This window comes from Heterodontus francisci, chromosome 39 (assembly GCF_036365525.1).
Source record: "Heterodontus francisci isolate sHetFra1 chromosome 39, sHetFra1.hap1, whole genome shotgun sequence".
Lineage (NCBI taxonomy): Eukaryota > Metazoa > Chordata > Chondrichthyes > Heterodontiformes > Heterodontidae > Heterodontus > Heterodontus francisci.
Genome location: NC_090409.1, coordinates 36,228,477 through 36,246,870, shown reverse-complemented (window position 1 = coordinate 36,246,870; position 18,394 = coordinate 36,228,477). Strand labels below are relative to the sequence as shown.

The following is an 18,394-nucleotide window of genomic DNA, read 5'->3' as shown; positions in this document are numbered from 1 at the left end:
CCCTCAGTACTGACCCTCCGACACTGCAGCACTCCCTCAGTACTGACCCTCTGACAGTGCAGCACTCCCTCAGTACTGACCCTCCGACAGTGCAGCACTCCCTCAGTACTGACCATCCGACAATGCAGCACTCCCTCAGGACTGACCCTCTGACAGTGCAGCACTCCCTCAATACTGACCCTCTGACAATGCAGAACTCCATCAGTACTGGCCCTCCGACAATGCAGCACTCTCTCAGTACTGACCGACCGACAGTGCTTCACTCCCTCAGTACTGACCCTCCAACAGTGCAGAACTCCCTCAGTACTGACCCCTCGACATTGCAGCACTCCCTCAGTGCTGACCCTCCGACATTGCAGCACTCCCTCAGTACTGACCCTCTGACAGTGCAGCACTTCCTCAGTACTGAGCCTCCGACTGTGCAGCAATCCCTCAGTACTGACCCTCCGGCAGTGCAGCGCTCTCTCAGTAGGGACCCTCCAACAGTGCAGCATTCCCTCAGGACTGACCCTCCGACATTGCAGGAATCCCTCAGTACTGACCCTCCGACACTGCAGCACTCCCTCAGTACTGACCCTCCGACAGTGCTGCACTCCCTCAGTACTGACCCTCCGACAGTACAGCAATCCCTCAGTCATAACCCTCTGACAGTGCAGCACTCCCTCAGTACTGACCCTCTGTCAGTGCAGCACTCCCTCAGTACTGAGCCTCCGACTGTGGAGCAATCCCTAAGTACTGACCCTCCGGCAGTGCAGCACTCCCTCAGTACTGACCCTCCGACAGTGCAGCACTTCCTCAGTACTGACCCTCTGTCAGTGCAGCACTCCCTCAGTACTGAGCCTCCGACTGTGGAGCAATCCCTAAGTACTGACCCTCCGGCAGTGCAGCACTCCCTCAGTACTGACCCTCCGACAACGCAGCACTCCCTCACTTCTGGCTCTCGGACAGTGCAGCACTCCTTCAGTTCTGGCCCTCCGACAGTGCGGAAATCCCTCACTTCTGACCCTCCGACAGTACGGCACTCCCTCAGGACTGACCCTCCAACAGTGCAGCACCCCCTAAGTGCTGACCCTCCAACAGTGCAGCACCCCCTCAGTACTGATCCGCCAGCAGTGCAGAACTCCCTCAGTACTGACCCTCCGACACTGCAGCACTCCCTCAGTACTGACCCTCTGACAGTGCAGCCCTCCCTCAGTACTGACCCTCCTGCAGTGCTGCGCTCTCTCCGCAGTGACCCGCCAACAGTGCAGCATTCTCTCCGTACTGAGCCTCCGACATTGCAGGAATCCCTCAGTACTGACCCTCCGACACTGCAGCGCTCCCTCAGTACTGACCCTCCGACAGTGCAGCACTCCCTCAGTCATAACCCTCTGACAGTGCAGCGCTCCCTCAGTACTGACCATCTGACAGTGCAACAATCCCTCAGTACTGACCCTCCGACAGTGCAGCACTCCCTCAGTCATAACCCTCTGACAGTGCAGCGCTCCCTCAGTACTGACCCTCTGACAGTGCAGCACTCCCTCAGTACTGACCCTCTGACAGTGCAGCAATCCCTCAGTACTGACCCTCCGACAGTGCAGCACTCCCTCAGTACTGAGCCTCCGACAGTGCAGCAATCCCTCAGTACTGACCCTCCGACAGTGCAGCACTCCCTCAGTACTGACCCGCTGACAGTGCAGCACTCCCTCAGTACTGACCCTCCGGCTGTGCAGCACTCCCTCATTGCTGACCCTCCGGCTGTGCAGCGCTCCCTCAGTATTGACCCTCCGACAGTGCAGCACTCCCTCAGTACTGACCCTCCGGCTGTGCAGCACTCCCTCAGTACTGACCCTCCGACAGTGCAGCACTCCCTCAGTACTGACCCTCCGACATTGCAGCACGCCCTCAGTACTGACCCTCCGACAGTGCAGCACTCCCTCAGTACTGACCCTCCGACACTGCAGCTCTCCTTCAGTACTGACCCTCCAACAGTGCAGCACTCCCTCAGTCATAACCCTCTGACAGTGCAGCGCTCCCTCAATACTGACCCCCCGACATTGCAGCACTCCCTCAGTACTGAGCCTCCGACAGTGCAGCACTCCCTCAGTACTGACCCTCCGGCTGTGCAGCACTCCCTCAGTACTGACCCGCCGACAGTGCAGCACTCCCTCAGTACTGACCCTCCGACAGTGCAGCACTCCCTCAGTACTCACCCTCCGACAGTGCAGCACTCCCTCAGTACTGACCCTTCGGCTGTGCAGCACTCCCTCATTACTGACCCTCCGGCTGTGCAGCGCTCCCTCAGTACTGACCCTCCGACAGTGCTGCACTCCCTCAGTACTGACCCTCCGGCTGTGCAGCACTCCCTCAGTACTGACCCTCCGACAGTGCAGCACTCCCTCAGTACTGACCCTTCGACAGTGCAGCACAGTGGCGCAGTGGTTAGCACCGCAGCCTCACAGCTTCAGGGACCTGGGTTCGATTCTGAGTACTGCCTGTGTGGAGTTTGCAAGTTTTTCCTGTGTCTTCGTGGGTTTTCTCCGGGTGCTCCGGTTTCCTCCCACAAGCCAAAAGACTTGCAGGTTGATAGGTAAATTGGCCATTATAAATTTTCACTAGTATAGGTAGGTGGTAGGGAAATATAGGAACAGGTGAGGATGTTTGGTCGGAATATGGGATTAGTGTCGGATTAGTATAAATGGGTGGTTGATGTTCAGCACAGACTCGGTGGGCCGAAGGGCCTGTTTCAGTGCTGTATCTCTAATCTAATCTCATCTAAATACTCCCTCAGTAGTGACCCTCCGACAGTGTAGCACTCCCTCAGTCCTGACCCTCGCACAGCGCAGCACTCCCTCTTTACTGCCGCTCCGACAGTGCAGCACTCCCTCAGTACTGACCCTCTGGCAGTGCAGCACTCCCTCAGTACTGACCCTCCGGCAGTGCAGCACTCCCTCAGTACTGACCCTCCGGCTGTGCAGCGCTCCCTCAGTACTGACCTTCTGACAGTGTAGCACTCCCTCAGTCCTGACCCTCGCACAGCGCAGCACTCCCTCAGTCCTGACCCTCGCACAGCGCAGCACTCCCTCTTTACTGCCGCTCCGACAGTGCAGCACTCCCTCATTACTGACCCTCCGGCGGTGCAGCGTTCCCTCAGTACTGACCTTCTGACAGTGTAGCACTCCCTCAGTCCTGACCCTCGCACAGCGCAGCACTCCCTCTTTACTGCCGCTCCGACAGTGCAGCACTCCCTCAGTACTGACCCTCCGGCAGTGCAGCACTCCCTCAGTACTGACCCTCCGGCTGTGCAGCAGTCCCTCATTACTGACCCTCCGGCAGTGCAGCACTCCCTCAGTACTGACCCTCCGGCTGTGCAGCACTCCCTCATTACTGACCCTCCGGCTGTGCAGCGCTCCCTCAGTACTGACCCTCCGGCAGTGCAGCACTCCCTCAGTCATAACCCTCCGACAGTGCAACACTCCCTCAGTACTGACCCTCCGGCAGTGCAGCACTCCCTCATTACTGACCCTCCGGCAGTGCAGCACTCCCTCAGTACTGACCCTCCGGCAGTGCAGCACTCCCTCATTACTGACCCTCCGGCTGTGCAGCGCTCCCTCAGTACTGACCCTCCGGCTGTGCAGCACTCCCTCAGTCATAACCCTCCGACAGTGCAACACTCCCTCAGTACTGACCCTCCGGCAGTGCAGCACTCCCTCATTACTGACCCTCCGGCTGTGCAGCGCTCCCTCAGTACTGACCCTCCGGCTGTGCAGCGCTCCCTCAGTACTGGAACTAGGAATGTCAGCCTGGATTCCGGCTCTCAAGTCCCTGGAGTGGGATCTGAACCCATGATCTTCTGATTCAATGGCAAGCTCAGTAATCCCTGAGCCGCGGCCAAGCGAAGGGAGGGAGCGAAGGCTGGAGGAGAGGGAGATTGAGTGCAAAGCAGGTCTAGGACGAAGGTGCAGCAGAAGCCACAGGATGAGGGTTTCCGGGCAGACTGGGGACGGATAGGAAACCACAGACTTCTTTATTTACATGACGTGCCAGATAGTGAGAGCTGATGTCGATCAGAGGTCTGTTAGCGGTTCCGAGACAGATGTTCAACTGAATGTGAAACCCATCACGTTGATGAGGGGGCCTGGTGAGAATATCAGCCCTTCTCGGCTGTTGATTTGCATCTCACTGTCAAAGCCTCATTGGCACCAAGCCCTGGATGCTTGAGTCTGGGCCAAGGTAAGGTCAGGGGGTCATAGCTCCCAATGACCTCCCCTGTCTCAGTGGGCTCATTCCGTCCCACTCCCACACCAGCCGGATCCGACATTTTTGCAGGGATTAAGTGCCTCTGACGTGAGGAGGAACCATCCCAAGATGCTTTGCGGGAGCCACAGATATCTCAGAGACTCATGATCTTGGGGAGAGTTGACCAAATGCTTTCTCGAAGAGGTCAGTCCTTAAAGGAGGAGGGAGAGAAGCGGAGAGGTTTAGGGAGGGAATTCCGGAGCACGGGGCCCCAGGGTGGTCAAGGGGCTGGAATTTGGAGGAGGGCGGGGATCTCGGACAGCTCCCTCTGGCCTTTTCCCTTGGCCTGCCGAGGGAGCCAATGATCCAGAAAGGTCACGGCAATGCCCTTTGACTGCGGGGTCGCGGGCGGAGACCGAGGAAGAGTAATGGAGCCTTCTCCCAACGTCCTCCTCAACTCCGAGGTGCATCCAACTCCTTCCCCTCGGGCACCAGCCTCGGGAAGGGCACGGCCAATCGGGCGCCTCGATACAGGCGGCGAGAGCGCATGCTCTGATTGGTCAGGGGTTGGCTCGCAATCGCAGCTGATGATTGGCTCCCTTCAGTTGCCTGAATTCTTATGAATCTGGCTTCCTGTTTGATCAGTCGAACAGTAACCGAGCGAAATAACCAACAGGATGTGACATCACTAGACAAGGACTTCCTTTACTGGAAGGTTCAGCGATTTCAACAAAAAAAGAGAGAGAGAGAGAGGGAAATTCAGAGTATTTTTTTTTTGAACCTCTTTGATGGGTTCTGCGAATTGCATTGTGCGATTGCGAGGAAAATTCAATGCTGTTCGGTCCAGTCACGGCTGAAAAACATCTCAACGTCCCCGGTGAAGGGCTTGTCTCAAAGGCCTTGCCGGACACAAGGTGGGTAGTGGGGGGAGGGTGGGGGGGGGGGGGGGGTGGGGTAGGGGGGATTTGGGGAGGTATGGGTCGGGCGGGCTGCAGCTGGCTATTCAACCATGGGAGCCTGCGCTCCGTCCCTTCCGCTTCCGAAACTCCCAGCAGCTGCCACCGGAGGGTGATCAGACCAGGAGGTGAGGGAAATTCCTCCTCCCTATTCCTCCAGCCCTCACACACACACATCCCCCCTCCCCCCAACATTAGGGGTTACAGAACCCAGGCGGGGAGACGGAGTTTACGTTACAGATCAGCCGTGATCTCACTGAATGGCAGTACAGGCTCGAGGGGCTGAATGGCCTCCTCCTGTTCCTCTGAGTGGGCCCAGGCTCCAAGCACCTGAAGAGGCCTCGGCCCGTGGCCTTTGACCTTTCAGATGAGGATGGGATGGTTCATGCTGCTGTGAGAGGAGAGAAACGCAATGGCAGATGTGTGACAGTTTGTCCCTCATTGTGTTCAGGCCCCTTCACATCGCTGTGGTCCAAGAAGATGTAAAGATGATCGAAAAACTCATTCAACTGTTGCTGCTCGGCAAAAAGGACTTGGATATATACAACAACCTGCGGCAGGTAGGAGCATGGGCAGAGAGGGTCCGAGCGACAGACAGACAGACACACCTCAGACAGTCAGACACCTCACACACTGACACACACAGACTGAGACAGACAGAGAGACAGACAGACAGACGGACAGACACCTCACTAACTGACACACACAGACCGAGACAAACAGACACCTCACACACTGACACACACAGACCGAGACAGACAGACAGACACCTCACACACTGACACACACAGACCGAGACAGACAGACAGACTTACAGACACCTCACACACTGACACACACAGACCGAGACAGACAGACGGACAGACACCTCACAAACTGACACACAGACCGAGACAGACAGACAGACACCTCACACAACTTACACACACAAGACCGAGACAGACAGACAGACAGACGGACAGACACCTCACACACTGACACGCAGACCTAGACAGACAGACAGACACCTCACACACTGACACACACAGACTGAGACAGACAGACACCTCACACACTGACACGCAGACCTAGACAGACAGACAGACACCTCACACACTGACACACACAGACCGAGACAGACAGACGGACAGACACCTCACAAACTGACACACAGACCGAGACAGACAGACAGACACCTCACACAACTTACACACACAAGACCGAGACAGACAGACAGACAGACGGACAGACACCTCACACACTGACACGCAGACCTAGACAGACAGACAGACACCTCACACACTGACACACACAGACTGAGACAGACAGACACCTCACACACTGACACTCACAGATGAACAGAAACAGGCAGGGAGCATGACAGACACAATCATACACAGACATAGTGTCACACTGACACACCGAGACACACACACATACATCTTCTCCCAAGCTGCAGCTGATGGAAGTTTTTTCAGTGTTGGAGTGATGGGGAATGACGCGGAGTGACGGGGAGTGATGGGGAATGATGGGGAATGACGCGGAGTGATGGGGAGTGATGCTGTGCAATGGGGAATTATGGGGCGTGCTTGGGGAAGTGTAATTTCTTTAACCCCAGGAGTGTGACATCACATATAGATTCTGCTGCACACAATAAAAACCTATGAAAGAGATAGGGAGGGTTGTAACGACTGGAGGAGGTTACAGAGATAGGGAGGGTTGTAGGGGCTGGAGGAAGTTACAGAGATAGGGAGGATTGTACGGGCTGAAGGAGGTTACAGAGATAGGGAGGGTTGTAACGACTGGAGGAGGTTACAGAGATAGGGAGGGTTGTAGGGGCTGGAGGAAGTTACAGAGATAGGGAGGATTGTACGGGCTGAAGGAGGTTACAGAGATAGGGAGGGTTGTAGGGGCTGGAGGAGGTTACAGATATTGGGAGGGTTGTCGGGGCTAGAGGATGTTACAGAGATAGGGAGGGTTTTAGAGGCTGGAGGAGGTTACAGAGATTGGGAGGGTTGTAGGGGCTGGAGGAGGTTACAGAGATAGGGAGGGTTGTAGGGGCTGGAGGAGGTTACAAAGATTGGGAGGGGTGTAGGGGCTGGAGGAGGTTACAGAGATAGGGAGGGTTGTAGGGGCTGGAGGAGGTTAAAGAGATAGGGAGGGTTGTAGTGACTGGAGGAGGTTACAGAGATTGGGAGGGGTGTAGGGGCTGGAGGATGTTACAGAGATTGGGAGGGTTGTAGGGGCTGGAGGAGGTTACAGAGATAGGGAGGATTGTAGGGGCTGGAGGAGGTTACAGAGATAGGGAGGGTTGTAGGGGATGGAGGAGGTTACTGAGATTGGGAGGGGTGTAGGGGCTGGAGGAGGTTACAGAGATAGGGAGGGGTGTCGGGGCTGTAGGAGGTTACAGAGATAGGGAGGGGTGTAGGGGCTGGAGGAGGTTACAGAGATAGGGAGGGGTGTAGGGGCTGGAGGAGGTTGCAGAGATCGGGAGGGGTGTAGGGGCTGGAGGAGGTTACAGAGATAGGGAGGGGTGTAGGGGCTGGAGGAGGTTACAGAGATAGAGAGGGGTGTAGGGGCTGGAGGAGGTTACAGAGATAGGGAGGGGTGTAGGGGCTGGCGGAGGTTACAGAGATAGGGAGGGGTGTAAGGGATGGAGGAGGTTACAGAGATAGGGAGGGTTGTAGGGGCTGGCGGAGGTTACAGAGATAGGGAGGGATGTAGGGGCTGGAGGAGGTTACAGAGATAGGGAGGGGTGTAGGGGCTGGAGGAGGTTACAGAGATAGGGAGGGGTGTAGGGGCTGGCGGAGGTTACAGAGATAGGGAGGGGTGTAGGGACTGGAGGAGGTTACAGAGATCAGAGGGTTGTCGGGGCTGGAGGAGGTTACATAGATAGGGAGGGTTGTCGGGACTGGAGGTTACAGAGATCATAGGGTTGCAGGGGCTGGAGGAGGTTATAGAGATAGGGAGGGGTGTAGGGGCTGGAGGAGGTTACAGAGATCAGAGGGTTGTCGGGGCTGGAGGAGGTTACAGAGATAGGGAGGGTTGTAACGACTGGAGGAGGTTGCAGAGATAGGGAGGGTTGTAGGGGCTGGAGGAAGTTACAGAGATAGGGAGGGTTGTACGGGCTGAAGGAGGTTACAGAGATAGGGAGGGTTGTAGGGGCTGGAGGAGGTTACAGATATTGGGAGGGTTGTCGGGGCTGGAGGAGGTTACAGAGATAGGGAGGGTTTTAGGGGCTGGAGGAGGTTACAGAGATAGGGAGGGTTGTAGGGGCTGGAGGAGGTTACAGAAATTGGGAGGGTTTTCGGGGCTGGAGGAGGTTACAGAGATTGGGAGGGGTGTAGGGGCTGGAGGAGGTTACAGAGATAGGGAGGGTTGTAGGGACTGGAGGAGGTTAAAGAGATAGGGAGGGTTGTAGTGACTGGAGGAGGTTACAGAGATTGGGAGGGGTGTAGGGGCTGGAGGATGTTACAGAGATTGGGAGGGTTGTAGGGGCTGGAGGAGGTTACAGAGATAGGGAGGGTTGTAGGGGCTGGAGGAGGTTACAGAGATAGGGAGGGTTGTAGGGGATGGAGGAGGTTACAGAGATTGGGAGGGGTGTAGGGGCTGGAGGAGGTTACAGAGATAGGGAGGGGTGTAGGGGCTGTAGGAGGTTACAGAGATAGGGAGGGGTGTAGGGGCTGGAGGAGGTTACAGAGATAGGGAGGGGTGTAGGGGCTGGAGGAGGTTGCAGAGATCGGGAGGGGTGTAGGGGCTGGAGGAGGTTACAGAGATAGGGAGGGGTGTAGGGGCTGGAGGAGGTTACAGAGATAGAGAGGGGTGTAGGGGCTGGAGGAGGTTACAGAGATAGGGAGGGGTGTAGGGGCTGGCGGAGATTACAGAGATAGGGAGGGGTGTAGGGGATGGAGGAGGTTACAGAGATAGGGAGGGTTGTAGGGGCTGGCGGAGGTTACAGAGATAGGGAGGGGTGTAGGGGCTGGTGGAGGTTACAGAGATAGGGAGGGGTGTAGGGGCTGGAGGAGGTTACAGAGATAGGGAGGGGTGTAGGGGCTGGAGGAGGTTACAGAGATAGGGAGGGGTGTAGGGGCTGGCGGAGGTTACAGAGATAGGGAGGGGTGTAGGGGCTGGAGGATGTTACAGAGATAGGGAGGGGTGTAGGGGCTGGAGGATGTTACAGAGATAGGGAGGGTTGTAGGGGCTGGCGGAGGTTACAGAGATAGGGAGGGGTGTAGGGGCTGGCGGAGGTTACAGAGATAGGGAGGGGTGTAGGGGCTGGCGGAGGTTACAGAGATAGGGAGGGGTGTAGGGGCTGGCGGAGGTTACAGAGATAGAGAGGGGTGTAGGGGCTGGAGGAGGTTACAGAGATAGGGAGGGTTGTAGGGGCTGGAGGAGGTTACAGAGATAGGGAGGGGTGTAGGGGCTGGCGGAGGTTACAGAGATAGGGAGGGTTGTAGGGGCTGGCGGAGGTTACAGAGATAGGGAGGGGTGTAGGGGCTGGCGGAGGTTACAGAGATAGGGAGGGGTGTAGGGGCTGGCGGAGGTTACAGAGATAGGGAGGGTTGTAGGGGCTGGCGGAGGTTACAGAGATAGGGAGGGGTGTAGGGGCTGGCGGAGGTTACAGAGATAGGGAGGGGTGTAGGGGCTGGCGGAGGTTACAGAGATAGGGAGGGGTGTCGGGGCTGGCGGAGGTTACAGAGATAGGGAGGGGTGTCGGGGCTGGCGGAGTTTACAGAGATAGGGAGGGGTGTAGGGGCTGGCGGAGGTTACAGAGATAGGGAGGGGTGTAGGGGCTGGAGGATGTTACAGAGATAGGGAGGGGTGTAGGGGCTGGCGGAGGTTACAGAGATAGGGAGGGGTGTAGGGGCTGGCGGAGGTTACAGAGATAGGGAGGGGTGTAGGGGCTGGCGGAGGTTACAGAGATAGGGAGGGGTGTAGGGGCTGGCGGAGGTTACAGAGATAGGGAGGGGTGTAGGGGCTGGCGGAGGTTACAGAGATAGGGAGGGGTGTAGGGGCTGGCGGAGGTTACAGAGATAGGGAGGGGTGTAGGGGCTGGCGGAGGTTACAGAGATAGGGAGGGGTGAGGCTGTGCTGGGATTTGAAAACAAGGATGGGAATTTGAAATTGAAGGTGCTGTTTAAGCAGGAGTTGCCAGTGTGGGTCACTGAGCACAGTGGGTGCTGGGTGAAAGGGACGTGGTGCAAGTCAGGACACAGGCAGTAGAGGTTTGGATGAGCTCCAGTTTACGGAGGCTGGAATGTGGGAGCGCAGCCAGGAGAGGGTTGGAATAGTCAAGGTAATGGAGACATTGGTGAGGGTTTCAGCAGCAGATGAGCTGAGGCTGCAGGGGGAGTGGAGAGTCGGACAATGTGATGAAGGTCAAAATCACACAGAGATAGGGAGGGTTGTAGGGACTGGAGGAGGTTACAGAGATAGGGAGGCTGAAAGTCTCCTCTGGTCACTTCACAACGAACTGCGCACCTCATTGCAGAACTAACGATGCCCGCTGACTGAGGAGAGGCACCTCACAGTGGAATAGCTGAAGGCCCTAACACCAGAAGGCTGAGACTGATAGATCTTTGTTCGGTGAAGGGATTAAGGCTTCTGGCGGGAAGCCGGGGAGATGGAACTGAGTTACTGATCAGCCAGGGTCGAATTGATGGCAGACCAGGCCTGAGGGGCTGAATGGCCTCCTCTTGCTCCTAGCCCATTCTTTGCTCGGGCCCTTCAGTCCATGGAACTCCCCCCACCCCCGCCCCCCCCCCCCCCACTTCACCTCCCCAACACTACCAATCCCGAGACACTGACAAATCTAAACGTGGTGTTACTCAAATCCCAGCTCACCTCTGCCTCAGCTCCCTCCCCCGTTCCTCTTCCAATCTGTCCCTTCCCTCAACTCAGGAGCTCTCAGTGCATCTCTTGAAAGAGTTGAAAGGGAATAAAATCCGACCTCCTTCCGCCAGAGCTCCTGATTTGCAAACAAACAAATAAATCACCCAGCAGGTTAATGGGTAACAAGTTGTCGGGTGGAATTAGCCGGTCTCATGATGACTCCACCCTGAACAGGAATGCCAACTAACGTCTGAGAGGTCGACCTGTTCTTACTGAAAGAACAGGATGAAGAGGAGCTCAAGTTTAAAATAACACCAAAGGTTTTATTGCTGATAATGTGATACACGCATTGGGAAACAGCTGCCAGCTTCGGCTGACCTGTCAAAGGTGCAGCAGAACACACCAAGATGAGAATTAGGCTCAAGCTGCTGGTTTATAAGATCTGTGTTTGTACCGTGCTTTATGGCTGTGAAACCTGGGCAACTGACAGCTACCGGGAATAGACGCTCAATCATTTCCATCTTCGCTGTCCGTGGTGCATTGTGGGTTTATCCTGGCAGGACACAGTCACAAATGTGACAGTCCTCCCAAAGGCAGAGCTCCCGGGTTTGCTGACACGAGTCAAACAGAGGCGGTTTCGGTGGATCGGACACTGTACATGACCAGCCGAGGCTGAGGACTGCGAGCAGTCGGATACACCAGGCTGGGAAGAGCTGGGGAGCAGCTAACATCACTGAAATAGAGAGAGCACAGTGGCTGGGACATTATCGATAAACCTTTCGAAATCTCCGCTTAGGCCCCCAGTGCCCACACACTTTAGGAAGGATGTCGAGTCCTTGGAGAGGGTGCGGAGGGAGATTTACCGGAATGGTCCCAGGGATGACGGACTTCAGTTAATGTGGAGAGACTGGGAGAAGCTGGGATTGTTATCCTCAGAGCAGAGAAGGTTAAGGGGGAGATTTAATCGAGGCGTTCAAAATCATGAGGGGGTTTTGATGGAGTAAATGAGGAGAAACTGTTCCCAGTGGCAGGAGGGTCGGTCACCAGAGGGTCACAGATTGAGGATAATGGGTAAAAGAACCAGAGGGGGGAGATGAGGAGAATTTTTTTGACGCAGTGAGTTGCTGTGATCTGGAACGCGCTGCCTGAAAGGGCGGTGGAAGCAGATTCAATCGTAACTTTCCGATAAATACTCGTAGGGGACAAATTTACAGGGCGATGGGGGAAAGAGCTGAGGAGTGGGATAAAATTCTTTCAAAGAGGAAGGACTGTGGAAAACTCTAGCCCCTGGTCATGGATATTGTGTGGTACATTTACAGGGATGACAGTTCGAAAGCACTCAATTGGCTGTGACGCACTTTGTGACGTCTGGTGCTTGCGAAAGGTGCAATGTAAATGCAGACTGAAGGAGATGGGGTGAAGTTGCCGCACTGAATTAGAGCAGAGTGGCGTAAAGAGTGCGGAGGCTGCGGATAATGCAAGACCTAGGCAGAGAGCAATGAGTGGTGCCGGTTAGGTGTCATACCTTTGGAACCCTGGTGAGGTCATTGAATTTTTCTCTGCGCCATTGCTGTCAGGGTAACATATTGCCGCTGGACAAGAAGATGAGAGCCCCCTGCACAGGCTAACTCCTCCACCGGTGCCCCCTAGCTGTGGCTTAGAGGCATAGGGATGGGGGAGGTGGCGCACCCCTCCTCCCCACCCCCCCCACTCCCCCAGTATCGCTGCCACCTGACATCGCAGCATTGTCCGGAATGAAACAAAATTGCGAGGCACACCTCACCTCCCCTTTAAGAGGTGCCGGCTGCCTTTAACTGACGCCAGCGAGGTTCGATGACCCCGACGCACCTATCGGGCGAGCTGGCAAGCAAGACTGTGATTGGCATTGCACTAATTGGGCAAGGGGGCATCAATGTGCCCCCCCCCCGCCACTGCCCAGCCATCGCCAGCCTGGTTTTGGACAACGCCAAGTCTAGTCACCAGTCGCTGAACTGAAGCAGCGAGCAAACTTAGGGAAGTTGATCGATCACTTTCTCTTTTCAAATTAATGTTGGGTTGTGGAAAGTGACTGAAGCCTAACCAGAATGACAATTTCCTGGAATCGCCTGCTCACAGTTCCTGTTCCTGCAGACTTTGGTTCAATTCGATTTTGTTTCCTTGTCAAACAAAAAAAAGATTTGCATTTCTGTGGTGCCTTTCCCAACATCGGCATGTCCAAAAGTGCCCAACAGCCAATTAAGTCCTTTCTGAAGTGTTGTAATGCAGGAAAGCACGGCAGCCAATCTGTGCACAGCAGGATCCTGCGAGCAGCAGCAAGGACCCATTTCGTCCGTCTTTAGGTGATGAAAGCAGGTCAGGCCACGCCTGCGGAGAGAGAGAGAGAGAGAGAGAGAGAGATAAGCAGAGTTAGCATCTCAGGTTGACGGCAGATCAGAAATACGGTTTTCCTCTCTCCGCAGACCCAGCCCGACACGCTGAGCGTTTCCGGCACTTTCGGCCTTTAACTCGGATCTCCAGCATCTGCAGGATTTTGCTTTTGCCGTCTGTTTTCTTTTTAGTGCTGTTGCTTGAGTGATGAATATTTGCAGAAGGTCAGCAGGGGGAATCCCCCACCTGCACCACCGTCTCTCAGCTCTTCTCCCAATAGTGGCCAAGGGATCTTTAACATCCAATGGAGAGGGCAGATGGCCGGGGTGGGGGGCGGGGCTCGGTTTAATGACTCATCCGAAATACGGTGCCTTCGACAGTGCAGCACTCCCTCACTGGGAGTGTCGGACTGGTGACTTGGCTCATGTTTCAAGAATGACAGGTGACCTTCTGAACGTGAGAAGCCAGGGACAGCTGCAAAGTAAGTCAAACAATAGGAAGGTTGGGTATCACTCCCGCAACACATATAAAACCAGTCTGACAACTTGTTTGTCACTTGTTGCAGTCTCCGAAACGGGTACCTTATCCCCTTGTCTTCTCTTCAGGACTTGCCAGGCAGTTTTATGCATGTACCCTGACAGTCTGTAAAATAAAACAACGAGGTCTGACGTGCAGCCACTGACTTAATGTCTGTGTGTCATCTCTGTTTGAGAAACAAAGCTTTGTCTCGGTTCCATCACCTCACAGATTACCAGGAGTCACAGCTGAGTTCAGTTTCAAGGAAGGACTTTGGGTTTTCCCCCTCAGGGCAGATTTTATGCAGAACACCAGACATTTCACAATCGCTCAGCACATACTGCAAGTATTCAGTGTAAAGACAACAAAATCTCCCTCTACACTGAGCCCATCAAACACTCTCAGGACAGGTACAGCACGGGGGTTAGATACAGAGTAAAGCTCCCTCTACACTGTCCCCCATCAAACACTCTCAGGACAGGTACAGCACGGGGGTTAGATACAGAGTAAAGCTCCCTCGACACTGTCCCCCATCAAACACTCTCAGGACAGGTACAGCACGGGGTTAGATACAGAGTAAAGCTCCCTCTACACTGTCCCCCATCAAACACTCCCAGGACAGGTACAGGCACGGGGGTTAGATACAGAGTAAAGCTCCCTCTACACTGTCCCCCATCAAACAAAAATGGGGGTTAGATACAGAGTAAAGCTCCCTCTACACTGACCCCATCAAAAGAAAACGGGGGTTAGATACAGAGTAAAGCTCCCTCTACACTGTCCCCCATCAAACACTCCCAGGACAGGTACAGCACGGGGGGGTTAGATACAGAGTAAAGTTCCCTCTACACTGTCCCCATCAAACACTCCCAGGACAGGTACAGGCATGGGGGTTAGATACAGAGTAAAGCTCCCTCGACACTGTCCCCATCAAAAAAAAACGGGGATTAGATACAGAGTAAAGCTCCCTCGACACTGTCCTCCATCAAACACTCCCAGGACAGGTACAGCACGGAGTTAGATACAGAGTAAAGCTCCCTCTACACTGACCCCATCAAACACTCCCAGGACAGGTACACCAAGGAGTTAAATACAGAGCAAAGCTCCCTCCATGCTGTCCCCATCAAACACACCCAGGACAGGTACACCACGGAGTTAAATACAGAGCAAAGCTCCCTCCATGCTGTCCCCATCAAACACACCCAGGACAGGTACACCACGGAGTTAGATAGTTTTAGTTTAGTTTAGAGATACAGCACTGAAACAGGCCCTTCGGCCCACCGAGTCTGTGCCGCCCATCAACCACCCATTTATAATAATCCTACACTAATCCCATATTCTTACCACATCCCCACCTATCCCTATATTTCCCTACCACTTACCGATTCTAGGGGCAATTTATAATGGCCAATTTACCTACCAACCTGCAAGATAAAAAAGAAAAAAAAACGGGGGTTGGCTGCTGCCTAATTGGAGGTGCTGAGTAGTGAACGAGTTTCAGCTGACTGTGGCTGTGTGCAGAGGTTGGAGGCTGGAAGCTGAGTGACTGCTGCAAGAGGGAGAGACAAAAAAAAAGTTTAAAAAAAAAGCAGGAGGCATCAATGACAGACAGATTGGAAGATTACAGCTGGCACTTTGCTGATGTATCTGAAGGCCACACAGAGGCCGATCATGTCCACACAAAGCCATCAGGAACTGGGTTCCTGTTTCTGTATTGGATTATCACAGCTGCTCACTTTAGACATGAGTTGACTCCTGGCTGGAGTTGACCTGGTGATGGTGCATTGTAAATCCCTGCCTGGGAGTTTACCAATGTCTCAATTTCAAAATTAACATCGCTGGTTTCATATTCCTCCATGGCCTTATCCCTCCCCATCTCTGTAACCTCCTCTATCCCCAACACCCCTCCCCATCTCTGTAACCTCCTCTATCCCCGACACCCCTGCCCATATCTGTAACCTCCTCTATCCCCGACACCCCTCCCCATCTCTGTAACCTCCTCTATCCCCGACACCCATCCCCATCTCTGTAACCTCCTCTATCCCCGACACCCATCCCCATCTCTGGAACCTCCTCTACCCCGACACCCCTCCCCATCACTGTAACCTCCTCTATCCCCGACACCCCTCCCCATCTCTGTAACCTCCTCTATCCCCTACACCCCTCCCCATCTCTGTAAACTCCTCTATCCCCGACACCCATCCCCATCTCTGTAACCTCCTCTATCCCCGACACCCCTCCCCATCACTGTAACCTCCTCTATCCCCGACACCCCTCCCCATCTCTGTAACCTCCTCTATCCCCTACACCCCTCCCCATCTCTGTAAACTCCTCTATCCCCGACACCCCTCCCCATCTCTGTAACCTCCTCTATCCCCTACACCCCTCCCCATCTCTGTAAACTCCTCTATCCCCGACACCCATCCCCATCTCTGTAACCTCCTCTATCCCCGACACCCCTCCCCATCACTGTAACCTCCTCTATCCCCGACACCCCTCCCCATCTCTGTAACCTCCTCTATCCCCGACACCCCTCCCCATCTCTGTAACCTCCTCTATCCCCTACACCCCTCCCCATCTCTGTAAACTCCTCTATCCCCGACACCCCTCCCCATCACTGTAACCTCCTCTATCCCCGACACCCCTCCCCATCACTGTAACCTCCTCTATCCCCTACACCCCTCCCTATCTCTGTAACCTCCTCTATCCCCTACACCCCTCCCCATCACTGTAACCTCCTCTATCCCCAACACCCCTCCCCATCTCTGTAACCTCCTCTATCCCCGACACCCATCCCCATCTCTGTAAACCTCCTCTATCCCCAACACCCATCCCCATCTCTGTAACCTCCTCTATCCCCAACACCCATCCCCATCACTGTAACCTCCTCTATCCCCGACACCCATCCCAATCACTGTAACCTCCTCTATCCCCGACACCCATCCCAATCACTGTAACCTCCTCTATCCCCGACACCCCTCCCAATCACTGTAACCTCCTCTATCCCCGACACCCATCCCAATCACTGTAACCTCCTCTATCCCCTACACCCATCCCCATCTCTGTAACCTCCTCTATCCCCTACACCCATCCCCATCTCTGTAACCTCCTCTATCCCCAACACCCCTCCCAATCACTGTAACCTCCTCTATCCCCAACACCCCTCCCCATCACTGTAACCTCCTCTATCCCCTACACCCCTCCCCATCACTGTAACCTCCTCTATCCCCGACACCCCTCCCCATCACTGTAACCTCCTCTATCCCCGACACCCATCCCAATCACTGTAACCTCCTCTATCCCCTACACCCCTCCCCATCTCTGTAACCTCCTCTATCCCCGACACCCATCCCCATCTCAGTAACCTCCTCTATCCCCGACACCCCTCCCCATCTCTGTAACCTCCTCTATCCCCGACACCCATCCCCATCTCTGTAAACTCCTCTATCCCCGACACCCCTCCCCATCTCTGTAACCTCCTCTATCCCCGACACCCCTCCCCATCACTGTAACCTCCTCTATCCCCGACACCCCTCCCCATCACTGTAACCTCCTCTATCCCCGACACCCCTCCCCATCACTGTAACCTCCTCTATCCCCGACACCCCTCCCCATCACTGTAACCTCCTCCATCCCCGACACCCATCCCCATCTCTGTAACCTCCTCTATCCCGACACCCCTCCCCATCACTGTAACCTCCTCTATCCCCGACACCCCTCCCCATCACTGTAACCTCCTCTATCCCCGACACCCATCCCCATCTCTGTAAACTCCTCTATCCCCGACACCCCTCCCCATCTCTGTAACCTCCTCTATCCCCGACACCCCTCCCCATCACTGTAACCTCCTCTATCCCCGACACCCCTCCCCATCTCTGTATCCTCCTCTATCCCCGACACCCCTCCCCATCACTGTAACCTCCTCCATCCCCGACACCCATCCCCATCTCTGTAACCTCCTCTATCCCCGACACCGCTCCCCATCACTGTAACCTCCTCTATCCCCGACACCCCTCCCCATCTCTGTAACCTCCTCTATCCCGACACCCCTCCCCATCACTGTAACCTCCTCTATCCCCGACACCCCTCCCCATCACTGTAACCTCCTCTATCCCCGACACCCCTCCCCATCTCTGTAACCTCCTCTATCCCCGACACCCCTCCCCATCACTGTAACCTCCTCTATCCCCGACACCCCTCCCCATCACTGTAACCTCCTCTATCCCCGACACCCCTCCCCATCTCTGTAACCTCCTCTATCCCCGACACCCCTCCCCATCACTGTAACCTCCTCCATCCCCGACACCCATCCCCATCTCTGTAACCTCCTCTATCCCCGACACCCCTCCCCATCTCTGTAAACTCCTCTATCCCCGACACCCCTCCCCATCTCTGTAACCTCCTCTATCCCCGACACCCCTCCCCATCACTGTAACCTCCTCTATCCCCAACACCCCTCCCCATCACTGTAACCTCCTCTATCCCCTACACCCATCCCCATCACTGTAACCTCCTCTATCCCCGACACC

At 55.2% G+C, this 18,394-nt stretch overlaps 1 protein-coding gene across 1 annotated transcript in view; it reads left to right on the top strand.

Annotated features, from left to right (window-relative positions):
* bcl3 (BCL3 transcription coactivator) overlaps positions 1–18,394 on the top strand; it is a 153,757-nt gene that overhangs the window by 29,970 nt on the left and 105,393 nt on the right. Inside the window, exon 3 of the mRNA XM_068018475.1 lies at positions 5,626–5,734. Coding sequence (XP_067874576.1) covers positions 5,626–5,734 — 109 coding nt within the window. The remainder of the gene's footprint in view (positions 1–5,625; positions 5,735–18,394) is intronic.